General features: G+C 43.7%; 1 protein-coding gene across 2 annotated transcripts in view; it reads left to right on the forward strand.

The window, feature by feature from the left end:
* The first annotated feature begins 3,859 nt into the window (after positions 1-3,859).
* The window catches only part of CMIP (c-Maf inducing protein), a 321,266-nt gene continuing 298,539 nt past the window's right edge, over positions 3,860-26,586 (forward strand). For both annotated transcript variants that reach the window (XM_030204511.1, XM_030204512.1), the window contains exon 1: positions 3,860-4,574. In XM_030204511.1, the coding sequence (XP_030060371.1) occupies positions 4,266-4,574 (309 nt within the window). In that variant the 5' untranslated portion in view covers positions 3,860-4,265. The remainder of the gene's footprint in view (positions 4,575-26,586) is intronic.

Genomic DNA, 26,586 nt, shown 5'->3' on the forward strand with positions numbered 1-26,586 from the left:
GCACCCAGGGGCTTCCTGCTTAATTTCTTGTACCTGCTGTTTTGAAATATCTGCTATACACTGAGAGACAGAGGGAAAATATAGTAATATAGTAACATAGTAAATGATGGCAGATAAAGACCTGAACGGTCCATCCAGTCTGCCCCACAAGATAAACTCATTTTACATGGTATGTTGATACTTTATATGTATATCCGAGTTTGATTTGTCCCACTACAGCTCCTTGTGACTCTGGGCAAGTCACTTAACCCTTCATTGCCCCAGGTACAAAATAAGTACCTGAATATATGTAAACCGCTTTGAATGTAGTTGCAAAAACCTCAGAAAGGCAGTATATCAAGTCCCTTGTGCGGTTTGCAACGCAAATCCCATACCATTTTCGTAGCTTTTCTTTGCACTGCTTCCAATCTTTTTACATCTTTAGCAAGATACGCAGAAAGCTTGGGTACCAGCCAAAATCTATAGGAACTATATGACTTTTGTTTTTGCCCACTGCTGCTATTCTGCCCAGCGCCGCTGTGTTTTAAAAATGGCTGCCGAGACTCCCTGCAGCAGTCTTGCGAGACTGTCAAGATCCACAAGACTACTGAGGGAAGTCTCTGCACCCATTTTGAAAACATGGCAGCGCCGGGCAGAATAGCGTTAGTGGGCAGGAAAGAGTGGGGTTCTTTCCTGCCCCCCAAACAAGCCACTAGACCACCAGGGCTCTTCAAAGTAGGACCAGAAAGGGCCCACTGAGGTTCGGGGGACTGTAGTGTGCAGGAAGTTCCGGCAGCTGAGACGGTAGGGGGGCTGTAGTGTGTGTGAGGGCAGTGGTGGAGCACAGTGGTTGTGGTTGGGCAGCAGCATAGGCGCCCGGTATAAGAGGCTTGGAGAGGCTAAGCCTCCCCCCTGCTGCAGCAGAATGGATCAGCTGTGGAGTCCAGCTGCTCTGAGGGGATTAAATTGTTGATTTACCTCCATCCTCACAGCAGGAGCTGCAGTGAAAGCCCTCTAGCAGTTGTAGAAATTGCTTTATGGTTTGTTTATCTTACTGCTGGGAAAGCAGGGGGGGTTGGCTGGAGGTGTCCTGGGTTGCCAGGGAGATATTTAACGAGGATGACTTCCTGACCTGCACTGAGGACAGATAGAAGCAGAACAGATAGTGGGCCAGCATAATCAGAAAAAGTCACTAGACAACAAAGGTAGAAAAGATCATTTTATTTTCATTATAGTGTTTGGAATATGTCCACTTTGAGAATCAGGTGCTCAACATTAAAAGTTTATATTTATTTACTTATTTATGGCATTTTATCCCACATTAAACATGAATTAGGGTGTTTTGTGGCTCTACATGAGAATTGTGATGATATGATCCCTTGTTTCATATTGTTGACGGTCTGCATTTTCCGTATGGGTGGTATATTGGTGTATTAGGTTCTGCCCAGTGTAATATTTATGGTACAGTAAGGTTCTGAGTGTGTTTTTGCACAAAGTTGTGCATAGTGTTTTGCAGTTGAGCGATTGTGGTTAGAATATGCTTTGAGCAACCACTTTATTCTTTGACATATGATACATATCTAATATCTAAATTTAATAAAAGGTATTAATTGTGACTTTTATTTTTATTTATTTTTTTAAGCTCCACCCCTGGCCCCACCCCTAACCCCGCCCCCTTTAGCCTCCCCAAACAGTTGGGCCACCAACCGCCTATGGGCAGCAGTGTGGCAGTGGGCAGCGGCCAGGGGGGCCCTATGACCTCTACTACCCCGGGGAGCCTCAACATCTGGCAGGATGCCTTAGCGTGTCCCGTGGCAGTGATTTTGGGCTCACGGTAGGCACACGTTAGTAAAAGGGCCGCTAACTGTCCTTATGAAGAAATTCACCGAAGATGGTGTATAGCAGACACAATTTGACATAAAACTTAACAATTTTGACCAAATTTACTTTTGACCAAAACAGCATTACTACGATTTTATTTTCTCCAGCCACAATGTACCGCATTTTGCTGATATTCGTATATGTTACTACTTTGCTAAACCCCTTTGCAATAAAGACAAAACTCATGGGAATCGGTATTGCTGGTTCCAAAGTTTGCAGCCTTTGGTTTGTTAAAACAAGAAACAAACAAGCAAAGAAAAAAAGGGGTGGGGTGGGGTGGGGGAGAAAAAGCAACAGAGCACACTTTGCTGACAGTTGGACATTAAACTATTAGCAAGATAGATCATATAGAATTTTAAAGCAAAATAGAAAACTTCACACTTCTAGCACTGTACACACCATTGAAGGCAAGCCTTGTGAACAGGTGTAGTTTGCTGCCTGTAGGTGGAGGAGTGGCCTAGTGGTTAGAGCACCCTGGTACACACCATTGAAGGCAAGCCTTCTGAACAGGTGTAGTTTGCTGCCTGTAGGTGGAGGAGTGGCCTAGTGGTTAGAGCACCGTTGTACACACCATTGAAGGCAAGCCTTGTGAACAGGTGTATTTTGCTGCCTGTATGTGGAGGAGTGGCCTAGTGGTTAGAGCACCCTTGTACACACCATTGAAGGCAAGCCTTGTGAACAGGTGTAGTTTGCTGCCTGTAGGTGGAGGAGTGGCCTAGTGGTTAGAGCACCCTTGTACACACCATTGAAGGCAAGCCTTGTGAACAGGTGTAGTTTGCTGCCTGTAGGTGGAGGAGTGGCCTAGTGGTTACAGCACCCTTGTACACACCATTGAAGGCAAGCCTTGTGAACAGGTGTAGTTTGCTGCCTGTAGGTGGAGGAGTGGCCTAGTGGTTAGAGCACCCTTGTACACACCATTGAAGGCAAGCCTTGTGAACAGGTGTAGTTTGCTGCCTGTAGGTGGAGGAGTGGCCTAGTGGTTAGAGCACCGTCCTTACAATCCAGCAGTGGCTGGTTCAAAATCCCACTGCTGCTCTTTGTGATCTTGGGCAAGTCACTTAACCCCCATTGCCTCAGATACAAACCAAGATTGTGAGCTCTCCTGGGACAGAGAAATATCCAGTGTACCTGAATGTAACTCACCTTGAGCTACTACTGAAAAAGGTGCGAGCAAAATGGAAAAATAAATAAATCAAGAAAGCAGCAGGGAAGAAAATATAAATACAGATTTTTTTTGTAAAGAACACCAGCCTTTAGCTCAACTTTCGTATCCAGTAGACTGGAATGGGCTACAGGAGCACGAACACAGTATTTCTAATATGTGAAAGGAGAAAATAGGGAAAGTTGGGGGAGGGTAGAAGAAAACATCCCAAAGGATCTGCAGCAGTGGAGCTGGGAATCCCCTACTGTGTGTATTATTTATTATTTTTTTTTTTAGAGAGAGAGAGAGAGTGTATATATGCGTATACGTACACACACAAGAGCATCAATAAAGAAGACGAATTTATTATTGTTAGGGCAGCCCGATGCTCTCTCTCCCCCTCCCCTCTGAAAGGTAGCCTGGAGCAGGGCAGGGGGAGAGAAAGTTGGCATGGAACAGCAGTGGAAGGGGGTGGGATCAAGAGAGCTCCTGCTCTCCCAATGCTGCCCGGTGCCAGTCTCCTCCCCTGTGCTCCAGGCTACTTTCAATTTATGAGAAGAGAGGGGGGGGGGGGGGAAGGAGCCTCGGGCTACTCAAAGGGAGATAGGGGAAGGGGCAATGTGCTAGAATCGGAATCTCCCCTCTCCCCTTTCTCTCTCCCTAGGGAGGGGAGAGAGAGAAAGAAGCGCTGCCATTGACGTCAGAAGGCGAAGCACGTGACCCAGCGGAGCCCAACCAGCAACAGGGTAGAACAGCACAGCACAGCAGCAGCAGCCGCTTGTGCAAAGCGCACACGGACACACACATACATACATATATATTATCCATCTACACACACACTCCCATATGCAGAGAGTATACACATACATATACATTTAAACATACGCAGAACCCCCCCTACACACACACACACACACACACACACATAAACAGACACACAGACAAAAGGCAAAAAGCCGGTGCCAAGCCCAGAAGAGGAAGCTGCAGCTCTACCTTTGTCTCTTGTACCCGGATCTATTCTTGTCTCGCCTGGACACTCATGGAGAGCCCGGATTTGGCAGACTGAGGAATACCCCTGCGGCTCTGAGCAGGATTTGCTTGATATATTTTCCTTTTTTTTTTGTTTTTGTTTGTTGAGGGGGTGTGGATGATATTTTGAGGGATCCCCCTCCCCCGTTTTGTATCCTGTTGGGATTTGGAGGTGAACAATTGAGGAAAAAAAAACAGAGGGGGGAAAAAAAGAACCTGAGCCCAAAAAGCTGCTATGGATTTTAGTAGTAGCCCTTGTGGGGGCAGCGATCACAGGCAGATCGAAGAGAGCAAGCCATTGCTGGGGGAAATGTCAGCTACGGAGGGCAACAGGATGGGTGCTGTCACCTGCAGGAGGGCCCTGCTGCACTGCAATGGCAACAGCAATGGCATGAGGTACAAACTGCTGCAGGAGGGGGACATCCAGGTATGTGCCATCAGGCATCCCAGGACCTTTCTCAGCAAGATCCTCAGCTCCAAATTCTTGAGGAGGTGGGAGCCTCACCATCTGACCCTGGCAGACAACAGCCTGGCTTCAGCTACGGTAAGCCCTGCTTTATTCGTAGAAAAATCCAGCATTTAAAAAAAAAATGGTCTTGTATCTGTCGATTGCCCGTTGTTTCATATTTATTCCGACTGTGTGTGGTATGGAAGGCTAATACGCTAAGCGTTGTGCCCACACACGGCAATGTGTGTGTGGGCACAGTTCATGAGTATGTGCAACGTACGCGCATATCTGGTATCAGATTGCAAAGGTGGCTATTTAACCCATAATTAGGTTGCCACAGTTTCCTAAATGAGGGACCAATTACAGCGTAATGAGATGGCCCCATTTTGCCAAATTAGGAGGCTGCGCCTTAATGCTTTGAGTTAATCAACGTGTAGAAACACCGCGCCATGCTGCTAAATATCTTTTCAGTTGTACGCGTTAAGGACACGGGTGCTCGGTGCTCGCTGCGGTCTTGCAATACAGTTTCTCTGTAGGTTTCTGATTAAAGAAAGAAACCCCCCCCCCCTCAAAAGTGTTGGAGTATGTTTGCTACACAGTCCTACGTGTTCATAATCCGTGTAGTGTAGGGTGGTTAGTTTTATTTTCACATTGGTATTATTATTATTTTTTAATAAAATGAGTTCTTTGACATCAGTTGGCCACAATCCACGCAATGTAAGGGTAATGGAAAATTTAAATACCATTTAAGTCAGTCCAGCCCTGAGACCGCATCGAAAATATGAGTGAGAAACGAATTAATTGTAGGCTGTGCTTGCCAAAGACAATAAGGATAAAAATAAACAGAAATTAACCCTAAAATTCATAACAGCGTTTGGTATATTAGTAGTGAGCAGTTACTTCGTTGATATAGTCTTTTGGAGACCGAAATAAAACAAAAAGGCCTGTAACTTTGAAAATGATATGCAATATAATCGGTTTTTGTTTTTTAAATACTGAAAGTGATAACTGTTGACGGGGCAGGAAGGACAGCAAAGAAGATGCTTTAATTTGTGTGGTTTAAAAAAAATGTATTCTTAATTTTAAAAGTAGATGGATACTAGTGTGGGTTTAATTGGTCCTGACCGGGCCTGGCTCTCTCTGGAGCCCGAGTCTTATGGTGTTTTGTTTCCCCCCCACCCCTCAGAAAATCTGATGCAAAGGCACAATTCATGAGTAAAAAGTTGCATTTCTTAATAGAGGAAGGTATTGTTCAAAATGTGTTGTAAAAATGCACAAACTCTGCACACGGCCTTTTTGCATATGCGTATTTCTGTATGCACAGAAGAGTCGTTCTTGGTAATGCTACTTCCCTGTTTTGCATTGATTTGCGTCACTTTTTTTTTTTTTTTTGTAATCGACATCTCTGTGTATGCTACAAAGCAGGAACATTTTTATTTTATCTTTGATTAAGCATCAGTCAGAAACTAAATTCGGGTATTGGTTTGCATGCATTCACTTGCAAGAATTACAGGCCCTGATCCTCTCTCTTGAGAAATAAAGGTTAAAAACAAAATAAAACAAAATAATAGAGAATATAAAGTGATCTCTCTTGATTGATCTGACAAATGGACTAGCTTTCAGGAGCAAAAACCCCTTCCTTGTTGGGTCTCGGAAGTCACCTACATCACCAGGATTTGCTGTTCCAGTGTAAAAAATTGAGGTTGAGTATTTCCAATTTATTGGGAGGGATTTTCCTTCCCTGTCTGAAAAGACCTTGGGTTTCATCCCAGGGAATAATATAACTGCTTAGAAATGTGTGGCCAGAATCTAATTTATAATAGAATCGGCTAACCTACTGAGAACGTAAACTCTTGAAGAATTTTTGGAAAGAGAGAACTGTGAATGCCAACTCCTGATCCCGAACCTCCACTTCGGCTTCATTTTGTTCCATGGTGCATATCAGCTGTGACCATAATTACCAGTTTCCCTTCTGGTTGGCCATGTACTCTTGTCGGGCATCTGTTCACTGGGCTTGTCAGTGGTTGTGTGGATTTCGCATAAAGGTTTTTAAGGCCTTGTTCAGACTCCATCCTCCTGTGCGCACCAGATAAAAAGATTTTTGTGTTCTGTGCTGAAAGTCTTCCCACAGATTTGAGATGGCAGCCACCGAGCACCCAGCTCTCTGCCTCCTCTTGTTGTTAGTCTGTAAAATCATTTTGCTTCTGTTTTACTGGCTGTGATCTGCTTTCTGCTGTCATCACGTAGAATGCTTTCAGCACTTTTTTCCTTCGCTCTCACCCCCTACTCCCCTCTAGCTTGCATCAGAAATAAAGGTCAATCCACAAACTGTAGGTGATACCTTTTTAAAATATATATATTTGACAAACTGGCCCAGTTTAATTAGTAGCTCACACCTGGCACATTAACCGTGCCAGGAACTTTATGAATGATATTGGTGTGGGGGGGGGGGGGGGGGTGAATATTAGGTATTGGTTGTGTGGCACACTAGGCATTGAGTTGGGGGGTGCTTGAACTTTACACATATTTATGTATAATATAATATGTAAAGATTTAGAAGATTTAGCTCATACCTTTTCATTGGTAGTTCAAGGCAAGATACATTCGGTCCGTAGACCATTATTAAATTGGATTTGGGGAAACTCTGCTGCTTATTTCTGGAATAAGCAGCATATATACTTTTTGGTGAACTTGCCAGGTACTTATGACCTGGATTGGCCACTGTTGGAAACAGGATGCTGGGCTTGATGGACCTTTGGTCTGTCCCAGTATGGCAATACTTTTGTACTTACGAGGTCCAGCGAGCTTCCAGTCTAAGGCCTAGATTTCTTGTGTATTTAAGGTGCCTATTTCAGATTAACACATGAATGTGATTTACTGTACATCTGTTCTTGTCAGTGGGGCCTATTTACCAGTACCGTGCATTAATTTGCAAGGCAATCGCCCTCCAATGCCACAGGGACAAACTCGGGGTAAGAATTGACTCACCCAGGTTAGTCAAATAAAATAAGGTATCGCCTCATTTCTCTTTATAGCTTAATACATTTTTTGACAAGCTTTCAAAGACCGAGCTACCTTCTTCAGGTCGGTGATTCTGTACAGTGAGACACGAAAAGTATTTTAATCCTTTTTATGTTTCACTTGTACATTTTGATGTTGTCACCTGTTGCTCATAGTTGACCTGAAGAAGGGTGGATCTGTGTTTTGAAAGCTTGTCAAAAAATGTGTTAAGGTAGGAAAATAAAAGTGATACCTTTTTTTGCTGTTGTTGGATTTTCTTATTTCTATTTATTACCTTTAAAGTGGACTAACGCGGCTACGAGCCTGTTGGACTTGAACCCTGGCTTCCCCGGTTCTGAGGTTCTAAGCCTGGTATTGTAGCAAATAATTGACTGTATTTCTGCATTCCTCTGTAACAGTACAGCCTTCATACTGTGTCAGATCAGAAACACAAAAAAGCAGCCGTTGAAACGGTGGTTTTACTGATTCAGATGTTTATCTGGGACAGTTAAGCAGTGTTTCTTTGAGAGCAAGGGAGAACTGATTTTAAGATTATAATTACTACTGCAAACACATATCCTTATATATATAAAAAATAATAATACACAAACACAGTGGGAATGATGAATGAATAGGTCGGGCCTATTGGTAGCAGTGTTAACCGTGCATTAATGAAGGCTCTGTTTCAGTTCCCTGCTAATACTAACCACTGTCGGTATCGCACAGGGTGTTGATGTTGCGATGGGCTTTTGAATGTACAGTAGAAGGATGGTGTTCACCATGTTTAGGAAAATTTGTAAAGATGAAGTGAAATGTCCAGAGCCGTGTAAGCATGCCAGCTGACTTCAGGACCCCACTGCCAAGCCCAAAGAAAAATCTTGGGACCCGACCACACGGTAAAGCGTTGCTTGCTATTTGTTTGAGATAATATAAGGAGCATCTCTTTACCCACCTATAGTCTCCCACAGTTAGGGGAATGCACGACAGCCTTAGGCCTAACCTTTAACCTTTTCTCGCCCTTGTTTGTAACGGGATCAAAAGAGGGTCTTGTGTCCAACCAAGCTTAAGCTGGATATTGTTCTGTGTGTTTTATATTTATAATATTTTGCATTTCTATTGAGTTGCAAGCTGTTTTGTAGCCTTCTGGGAGAGTAGGTATATAAGATGGATGGGATAAATAATTAAGGGGCCCTTTTACTAAGACACAGAGGCGCCTAGGCGCATCCAACTCAGTTTGGAACTGATGCCTGGCTACCGCATGTCCCGGACGGTAATTTCATTTTTGACATGCGTCCGTGTGGCGCTAACCAGGTGGTAATCGGCAGTGTAAGTGCGCCGACGGTTACCGCCCGGTTAACGCGCGAGACCTTACCGCTAAGTAAGTGGGTGGCGGTAAGGTTACAGGCCCAAAATGGACACCTGCCAATTTTTATTTTGCCGCACGTCCATTTTCGGCCCCCCACCCCCCCAAAAAAGGTCTTTTTTGTAGGTGCGCTGAAAAATGGAACTGTGCGCGCCCAATACACGCGCCTACAACGGCGCAGGCCATTTTTCGGCGCACCTTAGTGAAAGGACCCCTAAATGTAAAAAAGCGGGTCTCCCCAGTAGGGGCATACCATGGACATCTCCGGAATCTCTAATCTGATTTATTTTTGTTACATTTGTACCCCATGCTTTCCCACTCAGGGCAGGCTCAATGTGGTGGGCAATGGAGGGTTAAGTGACTTGCCCAGAGTCACAAGGAGCTGCCTGTGCCGGGAATCGAACTCAGTTCCTCAGGACCAAAGTCCACCACCCTAACCACTAGGCCACTCCTCCACTCCATACCCTACTGAATTCCAGATTCTATATGTAGAAGCTAGACCTTTGGGGAAAAGCATAGGATCAACTCTGATCTGACTGGAGGATACACAGGATTAAGCATTTTTTAAAAATGTAACCTTGTTTGTTTTTGTATATATCCATGCATAATCTCGCTGCTTTGAATAAGCTTTGCTTTCTCTCATTCTGCTGTTATGGGGTAAAATGCTTTAATGAGTCAAACCCTAAATTAGATTAAGCTGTGAGGAGTTGTTTTTCTGAATTTGGTGACTCAGGATTTTGTGTTGCTATTTCGTGTTGTTTCTTCTGCACCTCTTTTAAGTTCCAGAATCTCCCAACTCCAAATTCGTTTTTCTCTCACGATCCGGTTCTTTATGTCTTGATATATTTTCCGATCGAAAATAACATCTAAATGGTTTACACCGTTCCTTCTAATTACAGAAAGGAATAGCTTAGTTGCACTCTTGAATCCATAAGAGAGATTTCAGCTCACAGCCTGGATTCAGAATGTAGGAATTCATTTTACATTTTCAAAATCAAGTAGGCTTAGACTTATTTTTTTTTTTCTTCTTTTAATCCTCTAGTTCTCTTTTCCATTTAATCTCCCTTGTGGGATTAAGAACCTGTAAATTGTTGGTGAAAATGGTTCTCGAATGAACCGTACATGAAATAAATGGTAATAAGATTAATTTTCATGGCAGCGGGTGGTTTTGTTTTACAGCCCAGACAGCATTTCCTGCTTTGCTTGTTTGGGTTTGATAACCGATAGGAGCATTATTTTTGGCTCGTGTCTTTTTGTCGCTTTGCATTAAACGTGCATCGCAGTGCGCAGTGCCCTGTTCTGAATAACTCGTATCCTGCACGGGCTGTCCTGCTGATTAGAAAGAAGTGCAATTTCCCCGTAGCCCTCTGTGGACTCCAGGGACCTGTTAGGTTTTCTTTTCATGTCAAACGTCCAGGTATTGCATCTTTTCACAAACTTCATTTGCCAGGTAACTGCTCGCCTGGGGCGAACCTGTTTGTTCCCCCGAGGGACAAGGGTTATGAATACCTATTTCAAACTGTAAATTAAGACTTGAGCGCTTGTTAACATGCAGAGCACTGGGTTCTCGAAATGTTATCTGTAAGAAAAGTCATTTTCCCTGCCCTGGACAGAGAGGCTTATTCAACAGTGTCAATATAAGATTAAAAGAAAATGAAATGCTCAGATGCTTGATAAGGACTGGAGGGACTGATTTACTGAGTATCACTTCTTCTGCACAAAGGCCCTGTTTAGCAGGTGGAATCTCGCTACGCAGCTTTGAATTTTTCTCTGTCTCATGGTCCTGCCAGTCCAGAGAGATTCCAGCTGCTTCTCTGTCGGACAGAGTGCCTTTTGGTTTGGCCCCTCTGTTAATGCAAGGAGTTGGGACTGGTTAGCCGGCACATCTGTTTCAGCTCCAGGCATCAGAATATTAACACGAAAATATATGAGAATACTGTGTTAATTCTTAAAGGGCCCTGTTTACTAAAGTGCGTTAGTGTTTTTAACGCACCAACTAGCGCGCGCACTAACTGTGTAGGCACCTATAGGGATATTGCAGGCATGTACACGGTTAACGCGCATATATGGTTAACGCGCGTTAAAAATGCTAATGCGGTTTAGTGCATTCACTCTGCAGCTCCTCGGTACCTCTCCACTCTCATCTCTCCCTACATTCCTCCCCGGGAACTCCGTTCACTGGGTAAATCTCTCTTATCTGCACCCTTCTCCTCCACTGCTAACTCCAGACTCCGTTCCTTTTATCTTGCTGCACCATATGCCTGGAATAGACTTTCTGAGCCGGTACGTCAAGCTCCATCTCTGGCCGTCTTCAAATCTAAGCTAAAAGCCCACCTTTTTGATGCTGCATTTAACTCCTAACCCTTATTCACTTGTTCAGAACCCTTATTTTATCATCCTCACTTTAATATTCCCTTATCTCTTGTTTGTCCTGTTTGTCTGTCCTAATTAGATTGTAAGCTCTGTGGAGCAGGGACTGTCTCTTCATGTTCAAGTGTACAACGCTGCGTACGTCTAGTAGCGCTATAGAAATGATAAATAGTAGTAGTAAGCAGGGCCCCAAATCAGTTTTATTCCACATCTCTTCCAAAAATCTATTTGTATTTTTAAAAAACAGATATTTATTACATTTGTACCCCACTCTTTCCCACTCATCGCAGGCTCAATGCGGCTTACATAGTAACAAGACAATACAATCTGTGGTATCTGAATCTACAAAGGAGGTATGTGGTAGGACAAATGAACAAGGGTAAATGGGATAAAAGAGGTATGAGAGAAAGGATAGGAATATGTATGGAAGTGGAGCGATAAAGAGGTAGGGGAAGAGCATGGAGGGTAAGAAGATTGGTGGGAGGTAATTTCTGAGCAATTGTTGTTAATGATTAGATGAACCGGTAAATGGATGGGTTGCTTATGTTTGCTTATGGTAGGTCAAGTCATTTGGGTAAATCTGTTTGAATAGATGGGTTTTCAATAGTTTCCTAAAGGGAAGGTATTCACTAGTTGATCGAATGTATCTGGGTAGAGCGTTCCAGAGCTGGGAGCCCAGGTAGGGGAAGTTAGATGCATGATATGCTTTGTACTTTAGTCCTTTGCAATTTGGAAGGTGAAGGTTAAGGTATGTCCGTGAAGATGTTGATATGTGTATAAAACCTCTTTATTCTATCATAGTCTAAGAAACCACCCGGCATCAATTTAGTTTCGTCTACGTAAGAACATATGAAAAACAATTCAGTAGAAATTCTGCCAGCAGATTAATTCAACGTGAGTAGTACTTAGTGCGCTGTTTGCTAAGCTGCGCTAAGGGCATGCACGCTAAATACTAAAGACACCCATATGGGTGTCTCTAGCATTTAGCGCGTGCTAAAAACGCCAGCGCGCCTTTAGTAAACAGGGCCTTTAAGTATCTTGGGCCTTGTTTACTAAAGTACGCTAGTGTTTTTAGCTCACGCCAAATGCAAAAGACACCCATATATTCCTATAGCTGTCTGTATCATTTATCCCGAGCTAAGGGGCCCTTTTACTAAGCCACGTAGGCGTGTACTTGCATCCTACGCACATCCGGTTGGCGTTACTGCCCGGCTGCCGCATTGTCCCGGGCGGTAATTTCATTTTTTATGGCTGCCCGCCACGTGCGCCGGAAAATAATATGTATTTTCCTGCGCACGGTGGAAACCGGGCGGTAGTCGTCATTCTGTGTTAGTAGACGATTACCGCACGGTTACCGCGTGAGACCTTACCGCTAAGTTAGTGAGTGGCAGTAAGGTCTCACACCCAAAATGGACTCGCACCAGTTTTTATTTTGCCACACATCCATTTTTGACGAAAATGTTTAAAAAATGGCTGAAAAATGGATCTGCGCACCCAAAACACGTGCCTACACCAGCGCAGCCCATTCCTTAGCGTCCCTCCAGGTCCGGAGGGACTAAAGGAAAGCAAATTAGCAGGTAAGGTCTAATTTCTCCTTTTTCAGCACACCTTATTAAAAAGGACACTTAAAAACGCTAGCGCACCTTAGTAAACAGGGCCCTTAATTTCTAACTTATCTTGGGCCCTGTTTACTAAGGTACGCTAAGGACGCGCTAGCAATTTTTGCACACGCTAAACACCTATAGATATATATGGATGTCTCTAGCGGTTAGCGCTACATTAAAAACGCTAGCTCGCCTTAGTAAACAGGGCCCCTTGTCTCTTAAAGATGAAATCTCAACTTCTTGGTGACTCTTTTTTTTATGTTTCAACACTTTTATTAAGATCCAACTGACACAGTGCAAACATTACACCATTCACAAGAAATACAAACATAGGCTTGCAGTAAGTTCACACCCTCCAATACTATTCCATACTCTATGGGATTTTTACATGTACAGAACACTCAAGAATAATTCAAAGTAAATTTATGTTTTAGGTGTCATCCCCTCTTTCCCTGTCCCCCTCCCCCCACCCCCCTCCCAAGAATCCATCCCCCACCCACATCGATGCAACTAAAGATTCTCCAGATTCTTGGTGACTCTTATAAATTAAGTACTACTCACATTGAATTAATGTGCTGGCAGAATTTCTACTGAATTTTTTTCATGTGTTCTTACCTAGATGGAGCTAAATTGATGCCGGGTAGCTTCTTAGATTGTTATAGAATAAACAGGGTTTATATATGTTTTAAAAAACATACAAGTAGATTTTTTGAAGAGGTGTTGAATAGAAGTGATTTTAAGAATGAACACAGTATTCTCATATATTTAAATTTTGTAAGGAAAATTGTTTGGTTATATGTTTCCTATATTTTGTATTTTGATTGTTATCAGAATATTAACATCCACTTTGCTAGCCCTGTGTCCGTGCACGGGGGGAACTGGGGTATACATTTCCTCATGTTTTGTTTCCCCTTTTATGCTGAAGCTCTTGGGGGTGGGGGGGGGTGGATTCCTTTTATTTATTCATATTTTGTTAGAATTTTAAATTCTATGATATAATTAGATTAGAAAAAAATAATATTCCACATAATTAAAAAAAGAAAGATTAAAGCGAAATATTAATGCTAAGTTCATTTTTAATGCAAGTCCTCGTTATTGGGAAGAAGGACAAATGCAAAAGAAATAAGAGCCACTTGTGCGCATGAAAGACTGCAAGCGCTAACTTGCGCATTAGTCATTTAAAAAGTATTTTTGGAAGGGGACAAGGCACGGGTTCTAGCACATTCTGATTAGTGTGGGCTAACTGGATAATGCAGACTTAGGAGCCCTTTTACTAAGGTGCGCCGAAAAATGGTCTGCGATGGTGTAGGTGCGTGTATTGGATGCGCACAGGTCCATTTTTCAGCGCGCCTGCAAAAGCCTTTTTTTTTTTTGATTGACGAAAATGGACGTGCGGCAAAATAAAAATCAGCGGGCGCCCATTTTGGGCCTGAGACCTTATCGTCACCCATTGACTTAGCGGTAAGGTCTCGCGTGTTAACCGGGCGGCAATCACCAAAGTACACTGCCGATTCCTGCCCGGTTAGCGCCACACGGTAGAAAATAGAAATTATTTTCAGCTACGCGTTTTGGATGTGTGTCAAAATTAGAATTACCGCCCGGGGCACGCAGTAGCCGGGCAGTAGTTCTAATTTGATGCATGTTGGTTGCGCATAGGCGCCTACGCATCTTAGTAAAGGGCCTGTTTATTAAGCCGCGTTGTAGGCACGCTAAATTTTTAGTGCGCGCTAATGCGAGAGACACTCATATATTCCTATGGGTGTCTCTAGTGTTAGCATGCTTACAGCGCAGTATATTAAACAGGGCCCTAAATGTGTGAGCACATACCACTGGATTCAATGCCGAAATAATTGGCGTGGATCCAAGGTGCGCACACAACTACATTAGTTAACAAGCTATCAAGTATGAATTAACGAGCCTTAATAATTGCACTTAATCGACATAAATTTAGATTTGTCCGTGCATCTGCTTGTGCGCTGTTCTATAACCACGAGCGCCTAGATCCCTTAATGCACTACTCAAAAGGGGCTGTGGCCAGGGGAGGGGCTTGAGCGGGTCAGGGCGTTCTGAAAATTTGAATGCAGTTTTGTAGAACAGCCCCATTTATGTGGTGAAATGCCGTGAGATTATTGCCGGGGATTTACACCAGGTTTCAGCTGGCATAAATACCAGGGCGTTCACATTTGGAGGCAAGATTTGACTCTAAGCTCTATTCTGTAAGGAGTGCCCTTCGCTAAATACTGCGTAACGCTGATTTTTTTTTTTGGAGCGCAATATATAGGGGTCCTTTTACTAAGCAGCGGTAACGTTTATAGCTCGCAGTAGAAATCATCTAGCGGTAAACGCCGAGATGCCCATTATATTCCTTTGGGCACCTCGGCGTTTACCGCCAGCTGATTTCTACTAAGAGCTAAAAACGCTACTGCGGCTTAGTAAAGGGATCCCTTAGTGCCCTCTAAATAGGAGGCAAGTGCCCCTGCATTGATTCGGAGACCGTTAGTGCGTGACCTACAAAAAGTAAAAATAGGCATATACCCTTAAAAAGGCCACATTAACATCTGGACTTAGTGTGCGAGAACATCTGGGTTAGGACGCACTAAGGGCACCCTTTTACCAAGCTGTGGCGAAAGGAGGCCGGCACTGGCGTCTGTTTTACCACTTTGCCGCATGGCCACTTTCTGAAAAAAAGAAAGACCTACTTTTTACCCGCTGCGGTAAAAGGCGGCCTCAGCGTGCGTCAAAAACACACGCCAGCGCAGGCTCCCTTTTTATTTTTGTTACATTTGTGCCCTCTGCTTTCCCACTCATGGCAGGCTCAATGCGGCTTACGTGGGGCAATGGAGGGTTAAGTGACTTGCCCAGAGTCACAAGGAGCTGCCTGTGCCTGAAGTGGGAATCGAACTCAGTTCCTCAGGACTAAAGTCCACCACCCTAACCACTAGGCCACTCCTCCACTCCACAGCCTGGCAAAGGGGGCCCTATCCTATATAATAATTCTCACCTCCAACATTCTGTTGGTCTTGCTGCCTGTGTTCGTGACTTCTTCGGAGTTGGTCTGCTAGGTTCCATAACACAGGCTGACCTCGCTGCAAAAAAAGGCACCCATCGGTCACGGTGTCGATGGACGAGCTGATGTCACCGCAAAAAAAGGCGCCCATTGGTCACAGTGACGATGGATAAGCAAGGAAAGAAAATGAACGCCGTCACGGTGCGATGGACGAGCAAGGGAAGAAGATGAGCACCGTCAGCAGCAGCGAGTAGGGAGAAGTAGACGCAGATCACGTTGCCGCCGGGGATGACGATGGGAAAGAGCAGTGGGGACGGCAGCAGCCAGGCCGCGGCGATCAGGAGCCGCACCCGCCGCCGGCTCATCAGGTGCCTGTAGTGCAGCGGGAAGAACACTCGGAGGGAGGGAGGGGACGACCCTGAAACTCGGAGGGAGGGAGGGGGCAACCCTGGGACTGGGGGGGGGGGGCCCTGACACACACTCTCATGCTCACACACACACTCTCTCTATCACAGACACACTCGCACCCAGTCTCACTCTCTGTCACACACACACACACTCGCACATTCACTCTCTCTCTCTCTCTCTCTCTCTCTCTCTCACACACAGTCACTCTCACACACACTCTCTCAACCATACACACTCCGAGGAAAACCTTGCTAGCGCCCGTTTCATTTGTGTCAGAAACGGGCCTTTTTTTACTAGTAGTTAATATGGGGCCCTTCTACTGATGAGCAGTTGGGTTAAGGCATTTTGTGATAGTTTGCCTGTTATTGCACGATAAACAGCATGCTATTGTATTTTTTTTAGGAATATTCTCTGCAGTGGCGTGGAAGCACACACTCACTGGTTCATGCAGAGTTAATGGCTCTCTGCAGATACTGCGTGCTAATGATAACATTTAATGCCTGACCTGCACTAATTTAGAAAAAGAAAATAGAGTCGATGCCCCCCCAAACTTGAGTTAAATCTGAGCTTAGCGCAACGGTAAAACCCCGTGTTATACTCGGGTTCTATCAGATGTTAGTGGAAGGACCCCTTTGAAAGCAAATTTTCATGAATTGAACGGGTTATTGTTTACATCCATAGGGCTAGGTTTCAGTATTTCAGCTGGGTTGACATTCTGACTCGGCGGTAACGAGGGGCGTCCTTACCCCTCCTGATGTGTTATCCCTGTTGCACTTGTACTTCGGCCTCTACCACCCCTCAAGTCATGTCTTGGCCTCCCTTCCTTTCCTTTTTTGCTACAATTTTAGGGCCCTGTTTACTAAGGTGCGATAGCGTTTTTAACGTGCCTGCAATTAGCGCGGTAGGCGCGCACATGGTTAACGCGCATTAAAAGACGTTAACGTGCCTATAATGTGGCTTAGTAAACAGAGCCCTTAGATCGTAAGCCGCTTAGATGTTTCTTCACGATGTATGTGGGGTGGAGGTGGGGGATAGCAAATCCCTAATCAACTTGAAATGATGGAGTAAAGCAAATGCTCAGGCATGTTGGCTTTCTCCAAAGACCGAAAAGAGCACTTAAACTCATGAGGGTTATATTGGAACAAAGATTTCTCTGGTATAGTGGTGCCCAACATTTTAATTATCACTCCTGTGGCATGCTCTATTCTCTTCCCATCTGGTTTTTAAAATATTTCAGGGTATTCTGTGCTTTTTGAAGGAAACATGGTTGTATCTATGAACCGTACTGAGGGTCTTGAAACCCCCCCTGCCCCTTCCCTCCTGTCTCTTGGGCCCCATTCGCTGGGTTCTGGCTTTCATTGTACTGATTTGAGGAGTCAGGTGCTTTTTCCTAGAAGGCAGGTACACTTAAACATTTCCACTGGTAACTTGGGCAGTGGATTCCCCCATTCTTGCACGTGTAGCACCTCTTTGCAGTGGAAAGGAAGGCACTTCAGGAACTTTCTGCAGTAAGGGCAGCAATCTTTGCAAGCATGGGCTGTGAATCTGTATCTGGCCTTTTTTTACCTAGTAGTCATGAACAAAATGGTTTCTTCCCTTTGCACTCCTTGCAGTGGAGCATCTGTTGCACAAGCTGTAAAAAAAAAAAGTCTTCCGCCTCCTAGTAACAAAACTAAACCGAGATCGTAAATTGAACTGTGCTGTATCTGTGGGGCAGGCTTTACTGTAACCAGTGGAACAGAAAGGAGAAACAAAATACGAGTTCTCAGATACTGTAGGTTTGCAGAGGACCACAAATAACTTTATTGTTCACGATGAATCACTTGCTGATGAAAATACCCCCGTGTAACACGTTTCTCTCGTCCTCTTAATTGGGATACTTTTTTTTTTCCTTTTTCTTCTTTTTTCCCCCTTTTACTGTAAAATTGTTTATTTTTATAATGGAAACGTAAACTGCTTTGGCTGTGCCCCAGAAAGGTGGTCTATCAAGTCGGCAATAAATATAAAACGTAAACGTCCATCTGGTTAAGAAAGTCATCTTGTAATAATGAGACTCAGCTTGTGCTTCCTGTTTCCTTCCATTCAGCTTCTCCCCTCCTCTACTGGCTGGTTAAAATCATCTCCCCAAATAACCACTCGCTGTGCAACGAGGTTAGAATTCTAAAGCTTTGGCTATCTGATTTTTGGAAAACGTCATATGTTTTTATTTCTTATAATACCACCTGCAAGTTCGAAAGCTATTGGAAGTGGTCTGCATTCAGTTATAGAAGGTATATTATTTTCCTTGGAGGGTTCAGTATCTTAGGTTGTCCCAGGCGCCTTGCTCAAAATCACAAGGACCAGCGGTGGGATTTGAACCGGGCTCCCCAGGTTCTCAGCCTGGGTGCTCTAGCCATTAGGTGGGCTGCTCCAGTCTGTCTGAAGAGATGCCAGGCGTTAATGATCTCATACGGTTTGACCCTTCTGCTGCACTGTCGTGAGTGATACGATGACGACATTACTAGGAAATAGTTATGTGAAGATCTGCAGCAGAGTGGTTACCCTCGGAGGAAGTGGATGGATTGAGAAGTGACCTAAAGAAGGCAGAGCAGTCACGTACTTGGTAGCTGAGTTTTAGTGCGAAATGGATGCAGACTTGTGCATTAAGGGGTGCGGAAATTCAAACGGAGGGGGGGGGGTGGAGAGTAGTAAAGGTTGGCTGGTGAGATACTGGTGTCCTCCAAGCTGGAAAGAGACCGTGCGGAGATCGTATTTGACTGTTTCAACGTAGTGAAACATTGTGACGAAGCAGAGTCCAGTGCTGCATAAATGGTAGGGTGCTGAGGGAGAGGTGTATCGAGCAGGATAGAAAAGGAGGTGAGAGTGACACTAATGTAAGATGTTGATGAAACCCCACGTGGAATATCGCATCTGTTTCTGGAGCTATACCCTTGAGATGGGGTTGCCCAGAAAAGGGCTAGCAAATGAGGCCAGGCTTGCACTAAAAGCCCAATGAAAGGAGACAGACGGTATGCATGAGACCGTCTGATAACACTGATGTAGCAGTCCAAAATATTTGATCATATTATAAGTGAATGGGGGTTATATTGTGTCTATAGTGTAGTATGTAATAGGAAAAAAAAATGGGGAGGGATTTCCAAACTTCACCACGTTATAAGTAATCCCACATTATTCCCCACATTCTATATAGCACAACCTACTTGCGCTCACAAATCCGGTCGTTTTCTGAATTTGAGCCACAATTTAATTAGCTTAACAAGCCAGTCGGCGCCAATAATTGCCAATTAACACGCAATTATTGCCACTGATCGGTATTAATTAGAATTGACACGCACAACTTGCTAAGCGTATTCTCTAAAGTGATGCAAGTCAATTCTAATGCGTGCTGCCAGAAAGGGGGCGGGGAAGGGGCAGATTGTGGGCGTTACTAAAAATTGTTCAAGCTGTTACAGAATACAACCGCTCCGCGCTCAAGTTAGTCGCTGGCATTGGCACCAAGTTTTACTTGGCATAAATTCCTGCATGTAGATTTAGTCGTCTGGATGGGCCCTAGGCGGTTTATAGAATATGCCTAAGTGGGGGTTTGGGGGGCGCTGATTTTTACAGCACTGTAAAAATCATAGTGCCTCACCGCGACCTTGCTCCGTGTGAAAGAAGCGCAGCAGCGGCAGTCTGCAGATCGCCTCACTTCGGGCCTTCCCTCCCTGTGTCTCGCCCTCGCGCAAGTTACGTCAGATGAGGGAGGGAAGGCCCGAAGTGAGGCGATCTGCAGATTTGAATTCAGGGGGGCCAGGCCTGGTGGTGGACGGAGGGGGGTGGCGACGATGACGACCTCGGGGGGAGGGCGGCCTTGCCCCGGGCCCAGCCCAGTCGCTCGCCGGCCCTGTCTTGAAGGCTTTATGTATTACGCTGTCTTGTCCCTTCCACTGTAAACTATTTGCCTCTAATGCATTATTTATATTTTGAGGTACACTTAAACACCACATAGGGCTAGTCATGTTACATCGTTTTTGAGCCACCAGAGGGGAAGCAGAATTATAGCTAAGTTGGGTTCTTGATTTATGCTCCCCATTTTGAAATGTAAGAGGATAATTTTCATTCAGCCATTTCTGTACCTTAAAATGGACCCCTTATGATCTGTTTGCCCGTAATTCCATTGCTACTGTCTAGACAGAACGAAAACCTTTCGTGCGTGGAAAATACTGATGTGTGCTGACAAATTTTTTGGAAGAACAGTCAAAGCTGCAAAAAAGAAAAAAAAAAATTTAACCCAACGGTGTAGAGCTTTGTAATGAAACGTCGAAAAAAGTTGCATTATACTCTTAGAAAACTCAGCTGTGAGTGTGACACTGTTCATTTTGGATTGTTCACAGAACCGTCCTCGCTGTCATGCCATGGTCAGCTTTCTAGTTTTAGTAATTATTCTTGTGTTTAGAAATAGTCTAGATGTGTGGGCGATGCAGAATTGAAAATGCCAACAGATACCTGGGAATAGTTTAAGATTCCCAGCGTATAACGTTGTGAGCCTGCCCTGCTCTTATTAATCACGCATAGACGGCCTTTCACTATTAGTGCTGCAAATGACAGCTGGATGTTCCTAATTTGGTCCTAAAGAAGAACCAGAGCAGTATCAAACCTATTCCCCGTAGTAATAATCAGAATTTGTTTTTCAGTAAACTTTTTTTCTTTCTTTCAAGCAAGATCATAAGGCAGTTAATAAATCTTTAGAACATGAACACGGTCACCTCAGGGATAGAAATCCCGGGGACACTACGGCTGCCTGCTGTTCATGCTCCTTTGCAGTGGGGTGAGATTAAAAAGTATAAAGACCAGGACGTGCCCTGAAGCTATTAAGTTGTAACATTTTTTTAAAACACACCAGAAAATATTTTTTCACTCGTCGCCAGAGGATATGGTAAAAGCAATTAATGTAGCTGGGTTTAAAAAAAAAGTTTGGACAAATTCCTGGAGGAAAAGTCTATAAACCGGTATTAAGAGAGTCCTGGGGAAAGCCACTGCTCATCTTTGGGTTTAAGTAGCTTGGAATCTTGTTACTTTTTTGGGACTCTTCCAGATGCTTGTGACCTGGACTGGCCACTATTGGAAATAGGGTACTGGACTAGATGTACTCATACGCTCTAAAATCTCCAGTAGCTTAACTGTTTGGCTCTAAACAAATGTGCTGGCCACTCCACTTCGATGACACCTTTTCCGGAGATGGGAAGGCTGTAGAACTAGAGGACATGAAATGAGGTTGAAGGGGGACAGACTCAAGAAAAATGTCAGGAAGTATTTTTTTCACGGAGAGAGTGGTGGATACTTGGAATGCCCTCCCGCGGGAGGTGGTGAAGATGAAAATGATAACGGAATTAAAAAATGCGTGGGATAAACATAAAGGAATCCTGTTCAGAAGGAATGGATCCTCAGATGCTTAGCCGAGATTGGGTGGCGGAGCCGGTGGTGGGAGGCGGGGCTGGTGGTTGGGAGGCGAGGATAGTGCTGGGCAGACTTCTACGGTCTGTGCCCTGAAAATGGCAGATACAAATTAAGGTAAGGTATACACAAAAAGTAGCACAAATGAGTTTTTCTGTTGGGCAGACTGGATGGACCGTGCAGGTCTTTTTCTGCCGTCATCTACTATGTTACTATAACATCCTGCACATTGCACAGTAGTATTTTCAGCAGTATTTGTATTTTAAGTGTTATATTTCCATTAAAAAAATAGACATAACACAACGATTCCAGCTACGATTCCCTTATGTGGCTATACCACATAAACTTTATCTTACCACAACTTCACTATGTATTTGTTTACACCGGAGTCCGCAATCGCCTCTCCGGTACTATGTAAGCCACGTTGAGCCTGCAAATTGGTGGGAAAATGTGGGATACAAATGTAACAAATCAGTCAGGAATGTCAGGTGTAAAAGAATTTTATCATCTTCTCTTTCTTATCATGCTCCAGCTTTTTGGAATTCGTTGCCCTTGGAGCTGAGGAAAGGTTCTGACTTGCCTAAGTTCAGAAGGATGCTTAAGACCTTTTTGTTCACGGAATCTGTAGTGGGATCTGCTAATCAAGTCTTTCTATTCTATGAATATTATGGTATATTGAATTGTAGTCTGAACATTGTGTTCACTTCTTATTTTGTAACCTGCAATGGTATTGGTAATGGTATTTGCAGGCTATAAGTTCTGTATAAATAAATAGAAATAAATAAAATAAAAAAGTATATTGCAGATATTTCAGCAAGCTAATCAGGCATATAATTTAGCAGTTAACAGGCAAGTATTTCCATACTGGGACAGACCGAAGGTCCATCAAGCCCAGCATCCTGTTTCCAACAGTGGCCAATCCAGGTCACAAGTACCTAGCGAGATCCCAAAAAAGTACAATACATTTTATGCTGCTTATCATAGAAATAAGCAGTGGATTTTCCCCATTTTAATAATGGTCTATGGACTTTTCATTTAGGAAGCCATCCAAACCTTTTTTTAAACCCCGCTAAGCTAACCTCCTTTACCACATTCTCTGGCAACGAATTCCAGAGGTTAATTACACGTTGCATGAAGAAACATTTTCCATGATTCATTTGAAATTTATTATTACCTTGTAGCTTCATTGCGTGCCCCCTAGTCGTAGTATTTTTGGAAACAGTAAACAAGCGATTCACGACTACCTGTTGCATTCCACTCATTATTTTATAGACCTCTATCATATCTCCCCTCGGCCGCCTTTTCTCCAAGCTGAAGAGCCCCAGCCTCCTCAGCCTATCCTGATAGGAAAATCTTCTCATCCCCTGTATCATTTTCGTCGCCCTTCTCTGTACCTTATCTGTTGTATTGCGCATTGTATAGCTTTTTAGTTTTGTTTAAGCAATCGTTACTGCCAAAATGAAAAAATAATGATTGGGGGGGGGACGACGGCTCCCTCTGTTATACATTCTTCAGTGAAAGTCTGTTTTAAAGACTTGGGCTCGCCTAGATCTATTTTGTCTGGAATCTCATAGCACTGCTTTACCTTTTGCCTTGCCTCTTAGTATTGTTATGGAATGTTGGTAAAGTTATTTTTTTTTTCCTTTCTTTGTTCTAGTGTTACTGTTGTTTGATTGATTTGGTGTTTTTCTTTTATGGTGTATGTTTTGAAAACCTTCAATAAAAATATGAATTAAAAAAAATACATTCTTCAGTGAAGACTTTCCATTCCCGTATTGGAATCTGGGTGCCCGGATTCTGTTTTAGAAAACTAACGTAACCCGGTATCAGTTCATTTTACATTTATGCCCCACACAGTTACACTAGCTGTACACCTGGGCAACCAAGAAAAGACATGCTGGTACAGAATGGAGAAATCAACAGCTGAAAGACGCAAGACTGTTGGAAAATGGAAGTATATGTGGGATATGGCACGTAACTTGAGGTTTATCGGGTGACAGTGATCTCTTCTGTTGGGGCTTTATGGTTTTTGAGGTATTTTGCTGAGTGGTCCTTTTTTTTGTTTGTTTGAAACATGTTTGGGAATCAAAAAAATATATACAAAAAAGAAGTTTTGATAGGGTGACGTGTTTTTCCTTTTATTGTATTAATTTTGTTTTGATATGGATCATTGTACTTTCCTTGTGTTTTGTATGATATTTGAAAAGGTCAATAAAGACCTGGTTAAATTTAAAAAAAAGAAATGCGGAATAACTTGCGTCTTGGAGAAGGGCAGCTGCTGGTGAAGAAGTTGTCGGGGGACATGGAACAGAGCCCTGGGGGCTGACGTCCAAATCAACTTGACATGATACAATATAGCAAGCTGATTTTGTTTTAGGACAAGTCCATAAACCGCTACTAAATGGACTTGGGAAAAATCCACAATTTCGGGAATAACATGTATAGAATGTTTGCCAGGTGCCCTTGGCCTGGATTGGCCGCTGTCGTGGACAGGATGCTGGGCTCGATGGACCCTTGGTCTTTTCCCAGTGTGGCATTACTTATGTACTTATGTCCTCTACTTGGCTCACTTTTATTACATAGAGCAGTGATTTAACCTATTGTGATGTCATAGTGGCTCATTCCACCAATAAGAGCCAACCTCATTAGTGATGTCACAATGGCTTGATTGTATAGAATGTTTGTACGTTTGGGAAGCTCGCCAAGTGCCCTTGGCCTGGATTGGCCGCTGTCATGGACAGGATGCTGGGCTCGATGGACCCTTGGTCTTTTCTCAGTGTGGCATTACTTATGTACTTATGGCTTGATAAAGCAAATTGACTGCTATATTTTGTATAATTTGTAATCTCTTTAAGGATACCTGATTAATTCCATTGAGTAAGGAGTTTCAGTAGTCTAACTTTGAGAAGTCCATGACATGAGCAAGTATCTGTAAGTCTTTCTGTAATAAAAATGGTTGCAGCATTTGAATACATTGGAGCAACACTTCATGCTATAGGAAAACTAATGTTATACTGTCAGCTTATTGTCCAGCAGGACCCCAAGGATGAGAGTAAAATCTTGCACTCTTAAGAGGGGCATCCAGTCCCAAACCCATCTCCCTGGCTCCCCCCGTTTTCTATTGATGGCTCTCTCATTCTCCCTGTCTCCTCAGCTCGAAACCTTGGGGTCATCTTTGACTCTTCTCTGCTCATATCCAGCAGATTGCCAAGACCTGTCGTTTCTTTCTTTACAACATCCGTAAAATCCACCCCTTTCTTTCCGAGCACTCTACCAAAACCCTAATCCACACCCTTGTCACCTCTCGTTTAGACTACTGCAATCTGCTTCTTGCTGGCCTCCCACTTAGTCACCTCTCCCCCCTCCAGTCGTTTCAAAACTCTGCTGCCCGTCTCGTCTTCCACCAGGGTCGCTTTACTCATACTACCCCTCTCCTCAAGACCCTTCACTGGCTCCCTATCCGTTTTCGCATCCTGTTCAAACTTCTTCTACTAACCTATAAATGTACTCACTCTGCTGCTCCCCAGTATCTCTCCACACTCGTCCTTCCCTACACCCCTTCCCGCGCACTCCATTCCATGGATAAATCCTTCTTATCTGTTCCCTTCTCCACTACTGCCAACTCCAGACTTCGCGCCTTCTGTCTCGCTGCACCCTACGCCTGGAATAAACTTCCTGAGCCCCTACGTCGTGCCCTTTCCTTGGCCACCTTTAAATCTAGACTGAAAGCCCACCTCTTTAACACTGCTTTTGACTCGTAACCACTTGTAACCACTCGCCTCCACCTACCCTCCTCTCTTCCTTCCCGTTCGCATACATTGATTTGATTTGCTTACTTTATTTTTTTTTGTCTATTAGATTGTAAGCTCTTTGAGCAGGGACTGTCTTTCTTCTATGTTTGTGCAGCGCTGCGTACGCCTTGTAGCGCTATAGAAATGCTAAATAGTAGTAGTAGTAGGCATGGGAAGATGGCTGCTCCTGTTCATCATTTAAGTTTATCAGATCTCTAGTACATTTGGGTTAGATCTCATGTTTTCACCGCCTTGGGTGAATCTCTTCATAAAGGCGGTTAGTAAATCCCAATAAATAAATAAATAGAAAATAAATTAAGCAGGAATTCAGAGAGATAATTATATTGCAGGCACTGCATTGATGGATAAGCCATTTTGACGCAAAGATGATCAGAAACTGGGCGTCTTCATACGTGCAAAACTACACCTGCATGTCTTTCGGAGTACTTGTCAAAAACCAGACACGATGAACAAATGTCATTTTCAAGCTATTTTTTTTTTTCCATCTACTCACTAAAATTTGAGGATTCTCAGAGTGGGCATGTCTGAGACATGCAGCAGATTTCATCAAGGGTTAGGAAAGTAGTGGTAGTGTTGAATGCACGGAATTAAAAGTTAAGAAAAAAAGTGGGGATGATTCCTTTTTGTTGGAGTAATGAGGACCTGAGGAAGAACATATTTGCTCTTGAAAATAAAGTCAAGAAACTGTTAGTTAGATGAACGAAAAAAATGAGGAAGAAAACAAAATGAATCACTTTTAGATTAGTTTATTTTTTGTTGGTTAATCAAGGTGGGGGGGGGGGGGAAGGGGGGTTTGAGAAGGAAGAAAAGGAGAACCTAGTATTTCTTAACTCAGAGGAAGTTTCTTTCCAAAGCAGTTGCCTATCTCTTAAAGAAGCAGGTGCCTCTGTGAAGAAATATGCACGCTAAATTGGGGCATTAGGAGCCAGCAGCTGAGACCTTTCCTTCTACCTCCCTTCCCAATTGTCTCACGGAAGTTGAGGGGGGGGGGGTCTGAGACTTTACCGGTCAGCCATTGACATAAGTACATACGTATTGCCATACTGGGAAAGACCAAAGGTCCATGGAGCCCAGCATCCTGTTTCCAACAGTGGCCAATCCAGGTCACAAA

Source organism: Microcaecilia unicolor, chromosome 5 (genome assembly GCF_901765095.1).
Source record: "Microcaecilia unicolor chromosome 5, aMicUni1.1, whole genome shotgun sequence".
NCBI lineage: Eukaryota > Metazoa > Chordata > Amphibia > Gymnophiona > Siphonopidae > Microcaecilia > Microcaecilia unicolor.